This window comes from Rosa rugosa, chromosome 5, assembly GCF_958449725.1.
Source record: "Rosa rugosa chromosome 5, drRosRugo1.1, whole genome shotgun sequence".
Lineage (NCBI taxonomy): Eukaryota > Viridiplantae > Streptophyta > Magnoliopsida > Rosales > Rosaceae > Rosa > Rosa rugosa.
The window spans coordinates 54,415,983-54,434,568 of record NC_084824.1 but is presented as its reverse complement, the minus strand read 5'-3'; the positions used below and the strand labels follow the sequence as shown (position 1 = coordinate 54,434,568).

The following is an 18,586-nucleotide window of genomic DNA, read 5'->3' as shown; positions in this document are numbered from 1 at the left end:
TCGATCTCTTTGAATGCTAAAAGCTTCTCAGAGATGAAGAAGCTTAGATATATTTCTATTCGCACAATGATGAGATATGAATCATTCTCTGGAGATATTGATTATCTCTCCAACCAGTTGAGGTGGCTTGATTGGCCATACTGTCCGTTGCAATGTTTGCCATCCAATTTTCATGCAAAGAAACTTGTAAATCTCAATATTTATAGGAGTTGCAGAATCACACGACTATGGGAGGGGCATAAGGTACTATAATCTAATAATTCAGTTTATTTCAAGACTTCTTTAATTAAAAATAAGTAATAGATAACTGTGTTGTAAATTATTGCATTCACTTGGTTGATCTTTTCCTTTTTCTTTTGCCATATAGAATTTTTTAAGCCACTTGGTTGATCTTTTCCTTTTTCTTTTGCCATACAGAATTTTCCAAGGCTAACATGGATGAATTTAAGTGGCTGTGAATCCCTAAAGGAACTCCCACACTTGAGTGAAATCCCTAACTTGAAAGAGTTGAATTTAAGTGGCTGTGAATCCCTAAAGGAACTCCCAGACTTGAGTGAAATCCCTAACTTGAAAGAGTTGAATTTAAGTGGCTGTGAATCCCTAAATGAACTCCCAGACTTGAGTGGAATCCCTAACTTGAAAGAGTTGAATTTAAGTGGTTGTACATCCCTAAAGGAACTCCCAGACTTCAGTGGAATCCCTAACTTGGAAGAGTTGGATCTATCTAAGTGTACCAGTTTAGTTAAGATTCCTGATTCTGTTGGATTGCTTGATAAGCTTGTTACCTTGAATGTTGACTATTGCGATAACCTTATTATGTTTCCAAGAAAAATCAACTTGAAATCTGTAGAAACAATCTCTATGATGTTTAGCAAGCTTAAGGAATTTTCAGAAGTTGGGGAAGAGATGGTTTCCTTGAGAAAATTGAATCTAGCAGCCACTCGCATTAAAGAATTGCATCCGTCCATTACGAAACTTATTGGGCTAGAAGAGTTGATTCTAGGCGCTTGTGAAAATCTTACAACTCTGCCGTATAATATTTATGAGTTGCACAATCTAAAGATTCTTTTTGCGACGGGATGCTTTAAACTTGCTACATTTCCAGAAATTCCAATAAAAATGGATTCCTTGAGAGATCTCCATCTTCCACGCAGTGGCATAAGAGAATTGGATGAGTCAATTAAAAATCTCATTGGGCTTCAAAGGTTGGATCTTCGTTGTTGCAAAAATCTCACAACTCTACCGTGCAACATTTATGGGTTGCAAAATTTGGTGGATCTTGATCTTAGTGGCTGCTCAAAACTTGTCAGATTTCCAACAAATACCAAAATTTTGAATGTCGATGGTTGCTCACTATCACTTCCCAAGCTAGATTACTTGAATATCGCAGGATGCAGTTTATTATCAGATTGTGATTTCCTGATGACTCTTGATTGCTGGGAAACATTAGAGTGGCTTAATCTGTCAAGAAACAATTTTGTTAGTCTTCCTGCTTGCCTCACCAAATTTGTCAAGTTGCAGATGCTTGACTTGTCCGGTTGCAAGAGACTCCGAGGAATTCCGGAGATTCCACCAAACGTTAAACCAAAAATAAGAGGTTGTGAATCACTGGAGGAGAGATCCTCGACATTGACAGATCCTGGAGCTGTGATAGAGGCGGCGTCGCCGTCAATTGAAGAGCCAACTCCGTCATCATGGCTTTCTTTGTCTTCCGAAACTCCGAAACGACACCGCAGCGCGGAAGAACCATCACCAACACCAGTGAATCCTCCGAAACGACAACGCACTGCCGCCGGGGGGCAAGCACCGGTGGTCCCCATGTTCCCTGACCATCACTCAACTACTAGTCCACAGCTTCAACACCAAGACGAATCAACTGAGCTGTTAAGGCTTTCTCTGTTAAGGCTGTCTCTGTCTTAGCAACCAACACTACCATTCACATCATCTAGCTATTTATTAGTCAGACAGAGAGGTCTGAAATCCCACCTGCTATTTATTATATACATACTTGAAGCTTCAGAGTGTGCCACAACTAATAAGATTTCTACGTTTTTCAGGTTTGGGTATGAGGCTGTCTTCATCTGCTATTTACTCATCAATCTGTAAGTTCATGTATTCATCTTTTTACTTTTAGCCCATATGGGCAGATCTATGTTGTCTGTTACTGCAATAGAATTTGATACTTTGTACCTGTGTACTGTCTACAAACTTTTCTGATAAAAGCATTTCCATAATATAATAGTAGCAAAACCTAAAGGGCTTTTATGAGTTGCTTTGTATTTATTGTGCACAGATGGAATCAATGAAGGCATGGTGCTTTTGGATCTGGTAGGTGCTTGAGATTGGCTACATGATGATGGGGAATAATGGTATCAAAGCTGCTTTGTAGTCCTCCACATTGTTCATCCTCAATTGATTCAATTGTTGTAGCAGAACATTGGTGGTATCAGCTAACTAGGAAATGCAAATTAAGGTAGTCCATACATATTGGTTGATATGATCCCATTATTAATATTTGGTTTCTGGTTCATTTTCTTTGCTTTCACTTTGTCACTATGTTGCTAGTACATTGATATCATGCATTTTGGTTGCTTTTCCATTTGCAGTGGGGACTGTAGACTTTCCACTCTGAAAGGTTACATGTTCTGACCAAGTGGGGTACATACTGATATATGCTATGTCTCCATAGTTGTACTCTTGCCTATACTCTTTTCCTAGTACGTACTTCTATGCTCTAGTGCCTATATGTTCTTGTTCACAATTTTATCAAAACATATTATGTTTAAAGGGCATGATGTTGCTATTCTAAAAAAAAAAAGAGAGCATGATGTTGCATTAACCACATGGTCCATGGATTAAGCACATGGAATATGAAACTTATTATTTTAAGCAAAATCTTCCTAGCACATGCCACAAGCGTATTCAATTTTATTCTACAGATTACAACTTGGAAATTCATAAATAAGTATGACCAAAGATTTATCAAACTCATATACATCAATTTTTTGATATAGGAAGTTCTAGCCTGGCTTTGGCTAAATATCTTGCGTCAAGATGATGTGGCAGGCATATACTGACTTTCTTGGGGAAGAAGGAATTGGTTTTCATTGTTTCTAAGGATGGCGTTGATGTTACAGGTACGTAGTTACTCCTTCTTGGAGTACTAAAAATATTCAGTTTCAGAATAGGGCGTACATATTAATGTTAGTATTTTGACTTTAATCGATCATAAACCTACAATTAGAAACCAGTTTAATGAAATAAATAGAAAAATGAAAGAATTCTCATTCTCATAGGTTCCTCTGTAAATTTAGAAAAACAGTTGGAAGTATTGGAGTATCCTCAATTTAAAGACCTAGACTGAGTTCTCAAGTATCTCATCTTTGCCATTATCTTAATTACATGGATTTTCTGTATTTTTCAGCCAATTCCCTTAATAAATCCCACCCATTGCTTCAATTAAATCCCAAATGTTGTTTCACCCTGTGTAATGCTTGTGCCTGTGGTAGTCTGCATTAAGCGAAGCAAATTTCACTTAGATGTGTTCTTTTACAGTGGTTTGAAGCAACCACTTGAAACGCTGCTGGAGTTTCAACTTCGAGTTTTAAAGTGCGAGAATCAAGGATTTTGTGAGTCTTCCTTCCTTGAAGATTTTCCGGTTTAGGGTTTTCTCTTTGTTCTAAAATCTGCAGATAGTTTGCTTACTAGGGTTGACATTTGTAGACATTTGTTTTTTTCTCCTAAAAAAAAAATTGTAGACATTTTGTTTTTCCTCCCCTTTATTCTCTGTGTCATTTGTTTTGATTTATGTGTTCGATGACAAACATATATTTATTTTCATGTTTATCTTTATATCAGTAGTTTGATTTTCAAACCTACGGATTGTACTATATAATTGGTATACTTGACCAACTTTGCGAGTAGTGAAGAATATGCCCTCTTTGGTTCTGGTTGTAAGACAGACATTGCTGTACTATATGGGAATGTTTGATGAGGCTGCTTCTTAAATACCAATCTGTAGGATTTGTAAAAAGCCTTGTATATTTTGTTCATATCCAGAAATACAAGAATATTATAATCTGAACCAGTGTGAGAATTTAACAAAAATTTCAAATGACAAAAATAACAAGCATAATATAATATTTGGAAGAACCTAAAGGCGTTTTTTGAGTTTCTTTGTGTTATTGTGGAGAATATTGATGGCAATCAGTTGGACACTGCATTTAAGGTAGTGCATACAAATGATCCAGTATTAATATTTGGCTTCTAGTTCATTTCTTTGGTTTCACTTGTTATTTACTACTATAAATGTTTCTGGGTGATTAACTTATTAATGTTATACATTTAGATTGTTGCTTCCGTTTACAGGGGGAACTATAAACTCTCCACTTGAATGGTTGCAGATTCAGGCAAAGTTGGGTACATGCTGATCTGACTGACTTTGAGACGACTGCAAAAAGCTAGAAGTCAGGGTATGTGCTATTTCCCTAGTGCTCGTGTTGTACATGTGCCCATATACTTTTCATAGTACTTCGATCTATGCTCAAGTACCTTTATCTCATTGTTTACATGTTTTTGAAACATATCACATTAAGAGGCATGATGTTGCATTGTCCACATGGTCATTCTGTTATGCCAATGGAATGTGAAGCTGTCACATTAAGAAAATATTCCTGGCATTTACATTCCAGAGGCAGATTAAGTTGTCATCTATAGACAATAACTTCTAAATACATAAACAAATTTGGCCAATGATCTGATTGGATCATACACATCATTTTTGGGTATCAGCTAAGAGTTCTAGGTGATGCGGCAGGCAAAGAGAGAAAAAGACTTTATCAATAGACTTTGTCAAGAGGAACCAACTGACTTGTTAAGGCTTTCTCTGTCTTCAGAACCAACAAAACCTCGTGGCCCAGTTAAAGGTGATCAAGACCAGTGGCTGTCTTTGTCTTAGCAACCAACACTACCATTCACATCATTTAGCTATTTATTAGTGAGACAGAGAGGTTTAAAATCCCGCTTGCTATTGATTAGACTTGAGGCTTCAGAGTGTGCAAGAACTAATAAGATTTCAACATTTTTCAGGTTCGGGTATGAGCCTGTTTTGAGGCTGCTGCAGGCTGTCTTCATCTACTATTTACTCATCAAATCGTAAGTTCATATATTCATCTTTTCCTTTTAGCGCACATGGGCAGATCTATGTTGTTTGTTACTGCATTAGAATTTGATACTTTGTAACCATGTACATCATGTGCAATTAACTATGGCCTATTTTGAGGTGGATTAAGGCCAAGTCTCACATTTTCGGCCTAGCAACCGTTATTCCAGAATTGAACAAATGGCCCAGTCAAGTCAGTCACTATAAGCACTACATAGTACATTCAAAGTGATGTATGCATTGGCAGTCAGAACTCAGAAACATGTATAGTCCATGCACTCTTTTTAGAATGTACTAAAACTTACCTGTGTACTATCTACAAACTCCTCCAATTTTCCATAATATAATGGCTAGTAGCATGATGCTTTGGATCTGGTAGGAGCCTGAGATTGGCTACGTGAAATAATGGTATCAAAATTGTTTGTTATCGTCCTTAGTTGATTCCATTGTTGTAGGAGAATATTGGTGGTAATCAGCTAGCTAGGACATGCAAATTATGGTAGTTCATACAACTTGGTTGATATGATCCATTAGTAACATTTGTATTCTGGTTCATTTTCTTTACTTTCATTTTGTAATTACTCTGCTAGGTGATTGATATCATGCAGTTTGTTTGTTTTTTCCATTTGCAGTGGGGACTATAGATTTTGCACTTGGAAAGGTTACAAACTCTGGCCAAGTTGGCTACATGGTGATTGATGATCTAGCTGAATTTGAGATGACCACAAATGAGCTAGAAGTAAAGGTATATGCTATTCTCCTCTAGTTGTACTCTTGCCTATGCTCTTTTCCTAGTAATTCTTGGCTCAAAGCGCCCATATGTTATTGTTTACAATTTTATCGAAACATCTCATGTTAAAAAGGCATGATGTTGCATTGTCCACATGGTCCATGGATTAAGCAGATGGAATATGAACATCACTTTAAGAAAAATCTTCCTAGTATATGTGCATGCCACAAGCACATTAAATTTTCCTCTACAGATTACAACTTGAAATTTCATAAATATTGCCAATAATTTGCCAAACTCATATACAACAATTTTTTGGTATCAGAGGTTCTAGCCTGGCTCTAGCTAAGAATCTTGCTTCAAGGTGATGCCGCAGGTGTGTGCTGACCTTCTTGAGGAAAATGGAATTGGCTTTCATTGTTTCTAAGGATGGAATTGATACTGTGAGTAGTTGCTCTTTCTTGGAGTATGCCTCTGTTGTAGATTCATGCAAGCAGGCATTAAAAATTTGCATCAATTTAGCAGCACATATTCAGTAGCTAGCACCAATCTGGATTACCATTCACAAGGTCTAGTGGCACCGTAAGAAAGAGAAGCAACTACTTCTACTTATATTACACAAGAACTTGGAGCTTAATATATGGTTCCTCTAACTGATGGCAGTTTTGATTTCTAATATGTTCTTGAAACAGTCTGACTGCCTGTATTCTATTGCAGCGATCATATGTGGTGGTTGATGAGGGTTTTCACAGTCATAGGCAAGTGGCATGAGTCTCTTTAGAGGCTGCTGCAGAATTAGGCTCTCTCCAACAAGTATGTCTATTCATCAGAACTAATCAATGAGTAAGTGTATATGTATAATCCTCTTAGAATAAATACCTTTCCTTTTTATTTTTTCATTTAACTTAGAGGAAGTATTAAAACTATTCAGCTTCAGAATAATAATGCATAACGCATTAAAGTTTGCATTTATGTTTATTTGTTAGAGGAACATGATTTTAGAAAACAGTTGGAAGTATTGGACTATCCTCAATTTAAAGATCTATATATTGAGGTCTCGAGTATCTCAACTTTGCCATTATCTTAATTACATGGAGTATCTCAATTTTGCAGCCAAATTCCCTGAAGAAATCCCAGCCCATGTCTGCTTCAATTGAATCCCAACTGTTGTTTCACCACCCTGTGAAATGCTTTGTGGTAGTCTGCATTCGGATCAGAAGGGGGCAGATCTATTGTGATCATTACAGCATTAGACTTTGATACCTCATGTACAATTTGCTTCTGCTCTATCTCAAGGTGCATTAGCGGAAGCAAATTTCACTCAGATGTGTTCTTTTAGAGTGCTTTGAAGCAACAACTTGAAACGCTGCTGCAGTTTCAACTTCAAGTTTCAAAGTGCGAGAATCGAGATTTTCGTGAGTCTTCCTACAAGATTTTCCAATTTAGGTTTTTCTCCATGTTCTAAGAATCTGCAGATATCCTTCCTTTAAAAAAAAAAAGAATCTGCAGATATTTTGGTTACTTGGATTGACATTTGTAGACATTTGGTTTTTCCTCCCCTTTTTTCTGTGTCATTTGTTTTCATTTATGTACTGGAAGGACAAACATATATTTATTTCCATGTTAATCTTTACATCGTAGTATGATTTTTAAAACTAATGATTGTACTATGTAATTGCTGTACTTGAAAAACTTTGCAAATAGTGAATAATATGCACTCTTTGGTTCAGGTGATACGACAGGCTGTACTATCTGGGAATCTATGATGAGGCTGCTTCTTAGAAGCCAATCTGTAGGATTCGTAAAAAAACTTGTATATTCTGTTCACATATTGAAATACAAGAATATGTTTAATCTGAATCAGTCTAAGAATTTAACAAGTTGCATTGTGTTATTGTGGACAGATAGAATTAACATTCATGGTGCTGCAGAGATTGGCCACATGATGATCAGGAATAATGGTATATTCATCTTCATTGTTGATTATCAGTTGATCCCACTGTGTAGGAGAATATTGGTGGCAGTCAGCTAGGCACTGCAAATCAAGGTAGTCCATAATGCACACAAATTGGTTGATATGATTCAGAATTAATATTTGGTTTCACTTTGTTACTTACATTTTGATTATTGTTATCCGGTAATAAAGTTTCTGGTTAATGTTATACATTTTGATTGTTGCTTCTGCTTGCAGTGGGAACTATAAACTTTCACTTGGAATTGTTGCAGATTCGGGCAAAACGGGTACATGATGATCTGACTGAATTTGAGACGATTGCAAAGGTTATTGATATATATATATGCTTTAACTTACTATAGATATGCTTCATCATCCAATTCTAAAGGTTATTGACGAATTATGTAGGTAATCAACCATGGCATATCAGAAAATTTGTTGCATGACACCATGGATGTATTCAGGGAGTTTTTTGCGCTGCCTCCAGAGGACAAGGCAAGCTTCTTCTCTGAGGACCCTAACAAACTCTGCAGGCTCATAACTAGCACCGGAAATTATGATAGGGAGAATGTTCATCTTTGGCGGGATGCCCTCCGACACCCTTGTCATCCTTTAGATAAATTCATTCCACTTTGGCCTCAGCAACTGCTTAAATATCGGTAACGGCTACATGACATATATGTTGTCAAATTAAGTGACTAGGTTTTCATGTAATATCTGCTACGAGCATGTTGGCAAATGTTCCACCCAAGTGAGGAAAGTAGCTTTGAACATTTTGGAGTTGATCAGTGAAGGACTTGGGATTGAATATGGGCACTTCAGTGATGAACTTAGCCAAGAGACTGTACTCTCAGTTAATTATTATCCACCTTGCCCAGATCCATGTTTGACATTAGGAATAACTAGACACTGTGACCCAAACCTCATCACAATTTTACTTCAAGGGGATGTACATGGCCTTCAGGGTTTTAAGGATGGGGAATGGATTGGTGTGGAACCTCTTCCGCAAGGACTAGTGGTTAACATAGGCTATCAGTTACAGGATTTTTCTTACGCTATAAATCATAAACATCAATCACTCTTCTTTACAATGACAATTAATTTTGGTTTACTTGGGATGCAGATCATAAGTAAAGGGAAGCTGAAGTGTGCTGAACATCGAGCACTGACGAATCCAAGTAATGCTCGGACATCTGCTGCATTTTTCATTGCACCTTCCCAAGATTGCCATATACAACCTGCAACAGCTCTTATCAACGCAAGCAATCCCCAAGTCTATAAAGGCTTCCAATGCAAAGAGTTCCTTTCCAACTACCTAATGAAGGAGGGCAACACCGAAGTTGTACTTGAGCCCTTTAAACTCCAAATTTAGCTAGCTGTTGATGATCATGGAGTGAACTGTTAAGAGGGCAAAAAAAAATCCAAGATTCTTGTGCATTTGAATAATGTCTTGTTGATTTATGCGGCAGAAAAGACGGGACAACTAGTGGAACTTTAATTGTAGCCAAGCTACAGCTTGTGGTTTCGTAATGTACGTTTATCTATAACTTCATTAACCTTTACATATTCTACATTCTGCAAGACTTTGTACAAGACCAAGTCGCTCGAAATATTATCTTGACTTGCAAAAATATATGCAACACATGTATAGCGGAATATACAGAACCAACTACAAATCCAAGCCTTGCTTAGCTTAATTTTCTCTACAATTTTCTGAGATTAGATTGATGACATTGAAAGAAAGCAATGGGGAAGCTTATTTCGAGATGGTACAATATTCGATCCTTGCCTGGGACTTAATATTCCTACCAGAAGCGAAGCCCAGGAAGCTTGCCCTTTCTCTATGAAACAAAACTAAAATCCACTGATTTGAACAGTCTGGTATCCAAATGAAAATAATCTAGCAAGGACTTCTACCATGAACATTTTCATGAAGGAGCTCCCAAATTGAAGCAAACAATAGAAAATAGTAAACTAACAACTAGTTTTGCTCTTTCAATGGGAAGCCTCATAATTTGTGCCAATCATCTCCAACCCAAGCCACAAGAGTGCTGGCTGTGGTGGATTCACTGCAAAAAGAGTTCAAAGACGTAAATTTTGGTACTGTTATGATGTCACAGTCATGATGAATAAATATCTAATTTGAGCAAGCAGAAGATTACATGAGTTTAGCTCATGATGATGATCAATACAATTTTGAGGTAGATTGAATTGGGATTACTAGCTCCACTTTTCCCTTCTGCAAACACTCTGTATTTCAGTACTCTGTTGATCACATACAATTAATATGTGATTTAACTTCCCTGTCTTTCTACAACATCAAAGAAAGATTGGCCAAGTCTTCCTAAAATCCTTAAGACTGCGGTAGCACATGGTGTAGATGATGCATAACTACATAACATTATGTACCTATACAATCACCTTTCCCAAATCGACAATCTGCTTCAGAAGCTGGCTTCAAAGCTCACACAATAACATAATTGAGTCGCGTTCTATTATCATGAACATCCATTTGTGATGTTTTTTGTGTGCATGTTTGTTTAGGCTTCCTGCAAGCTGTAAGTTATGATAAACAAAATATGTTTGATTTCATGCTAAACTGTAAGAAAGAGTTTGATCATAGCCAAACAAAAATTTACATGATTATTGTAAGACAATAATATCATGCTATATATAATCATAGTTTGTAAAAAATATATGGCACTGAGATGGAGAGAGAAGAGGCGTGGTATAGAGTAGTTATGATCTGATCTGATCATTATATTCGACTTAGTACAAACATTTGATAGAATATGTTTCTTGTTCAATGAAAACTAGGTTTAAACTTCAATTTTACAGCTAGAGATCAAAATCGAGATTTCTAGGAACAATATAGTGGGCAAAGAGCATATACCTACATTTTCCCCTTTCTTCGTTCTTTTTCTCTTCTGTTGTAGAAAAAAAAGCAAAGTCGATATGGTGTCTCTATCTTTTAAAATATAGGGATATTATGCGAGGAAAAGCTCAACTTTAGACTGAATTAAACTACTTTCATATTTGTAATAGTAGTGTTTAATTAACTTATGTGGTGATGAAATAAATCCAAGCCACTCAAAGTAACTATATATCAAGTTACTGTGACTTACTGGACCATTGGACAAGACACTCTCTCTCTCTCTCTCTCACATCCTCAAATAAATATTTGCCTTGGATGCTACTTTACTTCTGGTTCCAGTTTCTCTCTCGATCTATTTCATGGAAAATATTATTTTCAAGTGGATTTACACCCCAGTTGATGACAGTAAAAAATAATGCATGCTCGTGGATGTGATTTTCGGGATTCTGTTAATAGATTTTCATCCTTGGGTAGTAGTGACTGAAAATAAGCTGTGATGCTGTGTCAGAATTAGGTTTTAGCTAACCATAATAAGCTGCTTCTTCGTTCACTAGCTCTTTCTAAGTTTCTATCCCACAATAACAATAAAAGCCAAGTCATTGGTGCAGAAACTCGGTAGTAGAACTTTTTATAATTCAAGGAGTTTATAATTCTCACATACCCTTTAGAGCCACTTAAAAGGTTAAAAATGTCATTTTGTGCTGACGGACAGGAGTGCAGTGTGCTGGACCTCCACCTCAGCTCTCTTCTCACTCCCCTCATAAAACAGAAGCCTCTTCACTGTTGCATCGCTGAGAAAGGCCTACGTCACCGAACCTCATAAGCACATGCGCCAAAATGGGCACCTTCGAAAGCTTACACCTTGCTCGGAAAGCCTTCAACTTGTTCCTTGAAGAAGAAGAAGAAACAAAGGGTGTATTGTTTATTGGGAATAATACTCTGATTCATTTCTATGCAGAATGCGGGGACTTGGATTATGCCCGGAAGGTGTTTGATGAAATGCTTGAGAGAAACACTGTGTCGTGGACTAGTTTGATTTGTGGTTATGGTAGCAGGAACATGCCAAAGGAGGCTGTTTTCTTTGTTTTTGGAGATGGTGGTTGCCGGGATTAAACCCAATCCCTAGTATGCCTCCATTATCATTGAGCCATACTTCAGGGGCAATGAGACTAAAGAAAATTAAATTCATCCTTAATCTTTGAGACTAAATTCAGAAGGGAACATAATGGCTCTCTCTCTCTCTCTCTCTTCCTTTCTTTCTGGAATATGCATCTGCTGCGACTTTAATCTCGGTGCAATTTTCTTCAAACTAAAGGAGTAATCTTTGTTCCTTCTGCTTGTCATTTACAGGTGAGTTCCAAAGCTTTCTTTGAGGTTGTTCCTAAAACAATAGAAGATGTCCGAGCCCTGTGCACGGGCAAGCAAATCATCCTTCTTCGCTTTTCTATCTTTTCCTTGGAGTTGAGGCATTGATGTGATGCTAGCACATGATATGAGAAAATGCAGAAGCATATGATCATGAAGATTCTTTCAAGCCAACTAATGGCTATCAGCAACTAAAACTTACCAGTCTACTGTCTACAAACTCCTCTGATAAAAGCATTTCCATAATATAATAGTTACCATAATAATCCTATAATGGCTATTAGTAGCATGGTGCTTTGGATCTGGTAGGAGCCTGAGATTGGCTACGTGAAATAATGGTGTCAAAATTGTTTGTAGCAGCCCTCAATTGATTCCTTTGTTGTAGGAGAATAATGGTGGTAATCAGCTAGATAGGACATGCAGATTAGTTCATACAACTTGGTTGATATGATCCATTATTAAAGTTTGTATTATGGTTCTTTTTCTCTGCTTTCATTTTGTTACTATGCTGCTAGGTGATTGATATCATGCAATTTGTTTGTCTTTTCCATTTGCAGTGGGGACTATAGATTTTCCATTCAGAAAGGTTACACAATCTGGCCAAGTTGGCTACATGCTGATTGCTGATCTAACTGAATTTGAGACGACTGCCAATGAGGTAGAAGCAAAGGTATATGCTATGCTCCTCTAGTTGTACTCTTGCCTATGCTCTTTTCCTAGTAATTCTAGGATCAAGCTCCCATATGCTATTGTTTACAATTTTATCGAAACATCTCATGTTTAAAAGGCATGATGTTGCATCATCCACATGGTCTGTGGGTTAAGCACATGGAATATGAAATGTATCACTTTAAGAAAAATCTTCCTGGTATATGTGCATGCCACAAGCACATTAAATTTTCCTCTACAGAGTACAACTTGGAATTTCATAAATAAGTATTGTCAATAATTTGTCAAACTCACAGACAACAATTTTTGGTATCAGAAGTTCTAGCCTGGCTTTGGCTAAGTATCTTGCTTCAAGGTGATGCGGCAGATGTGTGCTGACCTTAGTGAGGAAGAAGAATTGTTTTTCATTGTGTCTAAGGATGGAATTGATACTGTGAGTAGTTACTTTTTCTTGGAGTTTGCCTCTGTTGTAGATTCATGCAAATAAGAATTAATTATTTACATAAATTCAGCAGCACATATTCAGTAGCTAGCACCAATCTGGACTACCATTCACAAGCTCTAGTGGCATTGTAAGAAAGAGAAGCAACCACTTCTACTTAGTACTTCTATTTAATCACATAGCTTGTGGTTAAATCGTTCAGTAGGGAACATAATGACGCTCTGTACTTTCTCTCTTTTTTTTTCTTTTCTAGATATGCTCCAAACCCTTTGTATGAAGTATTCTTTGTATCAGACTTTGATTATGTGATTAAACTTTCATGTCTCATAGCTTAAACTCAGACGTTACAGAAACAATGAACGAATCTTTGTGAATCCTAATGAATGCAGTGATACTAAGATTAATCACAGTCATGCCAGGGTAGTGCAGTGGGGTGCTCCACCAAGAAGCTGTCTTAAATTGAATATTGATGGTGCCTATGCTAGAGAGAATGGCATGGAGGAGTGGGGGTGATTTTCTGACTCTTCAGGAGGCTTGAAGGGCACCTTCTCTAGGCATCTTCCTGCAATCCAAAGCGAGGCAGAAGCTTGTAGAGCAGGCTTGCTTGTGGCTATTCACCAGAGTTGGAGACATGTTAAGGTAGAAAGTGATTGTGCTCAGTTGCTTGCTGTGCTGAATCTTCAAGGGGAGGATAACTCTGAGGTTAGTCGAATACTGGATGGTTGTAAGGATTATATGCAGGCTTTTGATTTTATTCAGGTTCAACATATTTAGTTATTTACCATGAAGCAAATAGTATCGCTCTTTAGATTAGCGCACTTTGCTGATTATGATTATGTTATTGATCTCTGTTCAGGAAAATTGTAGAATTGCAATCGAGGCATGAGAAATTTACTATGACAAATGCACCAAAGGTTCTTGGGAAATTGTGGACACAGGAAAGCCTTCAAGACATCCAGTTCTAGTTGCGGCATCTGTGGGAAGCTGTGGAGCCTATTTGGCTGATGGTTCCGAGTATAGGTGAGTTAAATCAACATATGACTTGTGTATGTTTACTGTATACGATTTGGACATGGACCATGAAAATGGTGATATCTCTGCATATTAATTTATTGTACATTGTTTATAACTTTATATAAGGATCATTGATCTTGGGTTCTGATTCTTAATGGATTATTTCTTTGTAGTTTGGGTTCTGATTCTTAATGGATTATTTCTTTGTAGTGGCAACTGTGGCGATGCAGTGACTCTAGAAGCATTGAAAGATTTCCACAGGGAAAGGGTTCAGATTCTGGCCAACTCTGTTGCTCATCTAATTGCATTTGAGACGACACCGAATAAATTAGAGGCAAAGGTAATATGCTTTATTCGCCTTAATGTATAAGGCCTTGTGCCCTATTGTGAACATGGATTAAGAAAATGGAATGAAGTTCATTACCCTAGGGAGAATCTTCCTAGCATATATGACAGATATGATTTGCATGCCATGAGTATCGGAAAGTGTTAGGACTATACATAATGCTGAGCTCAATGTCAGAAAACCTAAGATGAGGGTGTTTTGGTCATCTTTTATTTAGATCAATTGGGCCAACTGCTTCCACTATGCTTTGGCTAAATACCTTGCTTAAATGTTATGGCGCAGGCATATGCTGAACTTCTTGAGGAGGAAGCATTGGATATTCCAGCATGGTTTACTTTTGCTTCTAAAGTTGGAATCAGTGTGGTGAGTGGTGATTCCATCTTTGAGTGTGCCTCTATTGCTAATGTGTGGAAGCAAGTTGTTGTTGTTGGAATCTACTGTACACTGCCTTGATTTGTCCAGGGGCTGATTTCATATATTCGGAAGGTCAGATCTTTGGTTAATTGGAATAAATGAGCATGCATAACTTAGCCCCTCAACATTTTCATATAATTGGTATTTCTTTGCCTATCAATTTTCAGGTAACAAGCAAACCAATAATGATATACCCCAACAGTGGTGAGACCTATGATGGTCAGAGCAAGCAATGGGTGGTAAATGTCCTTCTATATGAATACACAGTGCTTGTTGCCCTACTCTTTTAGCTATAGCATCTGGATATAAATCTTTTGATTCATGGTATAATTCACAAGGTATTGTTCTTTTTGTTCACCGGTAGATTTTACCTATTTTAAAGGTATGATCTCTAGTCCAGTAGTTTAAATTGAACATGCATGATTAGCTCTTAAACATTTTCGTATAATGTTCCTTTGCTTATGTAGTTGGAAGGTTACCAGCAAACATAGACTGATATACCTTGATAGTGGCGAGACTCTTCTGATGGTCAAAGCAAGCAAGGGACGGTGAGTCCCCTGCTTTATATAAATGATATTCTGTTCATTCTTTTCCTCCAACACCTTTCTGCCAAAATAAGATACGATTCAAATCAATGCTTGGTACTTCGAGCACATGAAAACATCTGTTCTTAAAAAAGTCTGACTGCATGTCTTTTTCATTGCACTGATTGCAGTGAGATCTAATGGGGTGGTTGATCAAGAGTTTGCAGCAAAGGTACCCATAGGAAGTGGCATGATGCTGGAGCTATAAGCATATATGGTGCTGGTGTTGTATGCTGAGGTTATTTCAGAATGGCCGTTCTTATTAAGGTTTGTTCAAGCATATTAAATTTTCCTCTGTAGGTTACAACTTGAAATTTCATAAATATGACCAATAATTTGTCAAACTCATATGCAACAATTTTTTGGTATCAGAAGTTCTAGCCTGGCTTTGGCAAAGTATCTTGCTTCAAGGTGATGCGGCAGGTGTGCTGAACTTCTTGAGGAAGAAGGAATTGGTTTTCATTGTTTCTAAGGATGGAATTGATGCTGTGAGTAGTTACTTCTTCTTGGAGTTTGGCAGTTTGCCTCTGTTGTATATTCGTGCAAGCAAGCATTAATTATTTGCATCAATTCAGCAGCACATATTCAGTATCTAGTGCCAATCTGGATTACCATTCACAAGGTCTAGTGGCACCGTAAGAAAGAGAAGCAACTACTACTTAATACTTATATTATGAAAAACTTGGATCTTAATATACGGTTCCTTTAACTCATGGAAATTTTGATTTCTAAGGTGTTCTTCAAACAGTCTGACTGCCTGTATTCCAATGCAGCGATCTTATGTGGTGGTTGATGAGGGTTTTCACAGTCATAAGCAAGTGGCATGAGTGTATTTAGAGGCTGCTGCAGGATCAAGCTCTCTCCAACAAGTATGTCTATTCATCAAAACAGATCCGTAAGTGTGTATGTGTAATCCTCTTAGAATAAATACCTTTCCTTCTTCATTGTTTTGTAACTTAGAGGAAGTATAACAACTATTCAGTTTCAGATTAATAGTGTAGTATTCGTATTAAGTTTTTATTTAGGTTTTAATTGATCATAATTCTACAATCAGAAACCAGTTCAATGAAATGAACAGGACACTGGATGAATAGCTATTTTCTTAGGTTAATTGGAATAAATTAGCATTTGTAAGTTAGCCCCTTAACATTTTCATATAATTAATGTTCCTTGCCTATCAAATTTGCAGGTAACAAGCGAAGCAATCGTGATATACAGAAACAGTGGTGAGACCATTTGTTGGTCGGAGCAAGCAATGGGTGGTAAGTGTCCTTCTATATGAATGCACAGTGCTTGCCCTACTCTTTCAGCTATAGCATCCGGGTTTAGATCATTTTATTCATGGTATAATTCACAAAGTAATGTTCTTTTGTCAGATTTAATGTTATATTACCAGATGGTGAATCTTGTACCATTTGTTGGTAAAAATATGAAACCGATCTTCCTTGTATATGATGAACTGTTCCGTAGATGAAAATAATGTTGAATTGACATGTTTGTGAAAAAGTCTTGACCGCATGTGCTTTTCATTGCAGCCATCGACTGGGCGGGTTGATGAAGAGTTTGCAGAAATAGTCATAGAGAAGTGGCGTGAGGCTGGGGCTTCCCTGTTTGGAGGCTGCTGCAGGACAACTCCAAATACCATAAGGAAGGCTCTTTCTAACAAGTCTTCTGCAGTTAAAGACGGGTAGTTGAGATCTAAAAATGAGATGTAAATACTTGTAACCGATGCTAAGACTAAGGGCATGTGTCTTTTTGATTTCCTTGTTTTGTAACTCCAAGGAAATAGCAAATTACTATCACCATGGTGGTGGTGCTGTATGGTGACTAGTGAGGTTGTTTCACATCGAATAACAGTGCTTTTGTTACCTTTCGAAGTTAAATTTCGTTAGCATTCCGCAGTGTGTCCTTGAGATTGCCATACGATTTTAAATGCAATATCCTCCATAGAAAATAGATGGCACCCAAACAAAGTATACGCAGTTTCTAGATAATTTCCTTGTTCCATCTAGCATCAAAGTAATGATTTTCCAAGTCTTCGAAGTCATCACCCTCTCAAAAAAGAAGAAGAAAAAGAAACAACTCAAGTCTTCTAAGTCATCACCCTCTCAATAAAGAAGAAGAAAAAGAAACAGTTCAAGTCTTCGAAGTCATCACCTCTAAAAAAAGGAAGCCAACACTAGAAGACTTGTGAGGAGAAAGTCCTTGGCAAGTGCGCCTCGTGAGTGTACAGTAAAAGAGAAATTGCAAAGAAAGAAGAACAAGGGTGCTTGCTAATCCCAAGTGCAGGAGTCGCGTAGTAGTATAGACTCAGAAGTACGAGTGTCGTTTCCGCCGAGAGCAGTGAGAAAAACACAGAATGACGAATAAACTGAAAAGAAAATAATTTGAATGAGTTTAGTTGAAGAGAAAATTCAATAATGACAGATACTAAGGTTTCGGGGTTCCACCTTAAATCACCTATGCAATGTTATCAATTCGATTCTTTTCCTCAAAACTTATTTAAGAAAACTGACTCTAAAGATGAATCCAATTTAAGGCAATAAATTTCTCTAGGAATAGTTCAAGAATAACCTGTACCTATGGCAACAACCTATCAAAACACAATTCCAACGAAACTATTTACCAATCTGCAACTTTACTTGGTCTCAAAAGCATGGATACTTTTACTACACAATAGGAAAAACATGGCTGATCCTATGAAATAGATTATCAAATACCCATCAATCAATCAAAAAGCAAAAGCATAAATTAAAATTGAACATCCAAAAACTGAATTTGCATTGAAGTTCTTGTCGAATCGAACCAATAAAAACTACATAGGGAATCCAAGGTTTCTCCCCTAGCCTTAGCTAAGAGATTAGTTCTCCATAAGAAAAATGAAAGCAACAAAATGATCCATGAGTTTGGGAGTATACAACGCAGGAAAATGAACTGATGTCCAAAAAAAAGAGAGAAAACCAATCTGCCCGAACCTCTCTTTTATGTTGTTCATTGCCCAGCCCTTCGTCGACATCTAATGCCTGAAGACG

General features: G+C 37.2%; 1 protein-coding gene across 1 annotated transcript; it reads left to right on the top strand.

Moving 5' to 3' along the window:
- The first annotated feature begins 33 nt into the window (after window positions 1-33).
- On the top strand, window positions 34-17,316 carry LOC133711915 (disease resistance protein TAO1-like). The gene is made up of 22 exons (XM_062137989.1): window positions 34-243; window positions 418-1,972; window positions 2,058-2,102; window positions 2,294-2,473; window positions 4,896-5,009; window positions 5,089-5,154; window positions 5,292-5,354; window positions 5,794-5,906; window positions 6,217-6,334; window positions 6,609-6,734; window positions 12,643-12,755; window positions 13,071-13,187; window positions 13,607-13,898; window positions 14,053-14,216; window positions 14,421-15,042; window positions 15,138-15,352; window positions 15,438-15,518; window positions 15,686-15,821; window positions 15,927-16,189; window positions 16,328-16,449; window positions 16,744-16,816; window positions 17,090-17,316. The coding sequence occupies exons 1-2, from the start codon at window positions 34-36 to the stop codon at window positions 1,918-1,920; spliced, it is 1,713 nt and encodes a 570-aa protein (XP_061993973.1). The 3' UTR covers window positions 1,921-1,972; window positions 2,058-2,102; window positions 2,294-2,473; window positions 4,896-5,009; window positions 5,089-5,154; window positions 5,292-5,354; window positions 5,794-5,906; window positions 6,217-6,334; window positions 6,609-6,734; window positions 12,643-12,755; window positions 13,071-13,187; window positions 13,607-13,898; window positions 14,053-14,216; window positions 14,421-15,042; window positions 15,138-15,352; window positions 15,438-15,518; window positions 15,686-15,821; window positions 15,927-16,189; window positions 16,328-16,449; window positions 16,744-16,816; window positions 17,090-17,316.
- The last annotated feature ends 1,270 nt before the right edge of the window (window positions 17,317-18,586 follow it).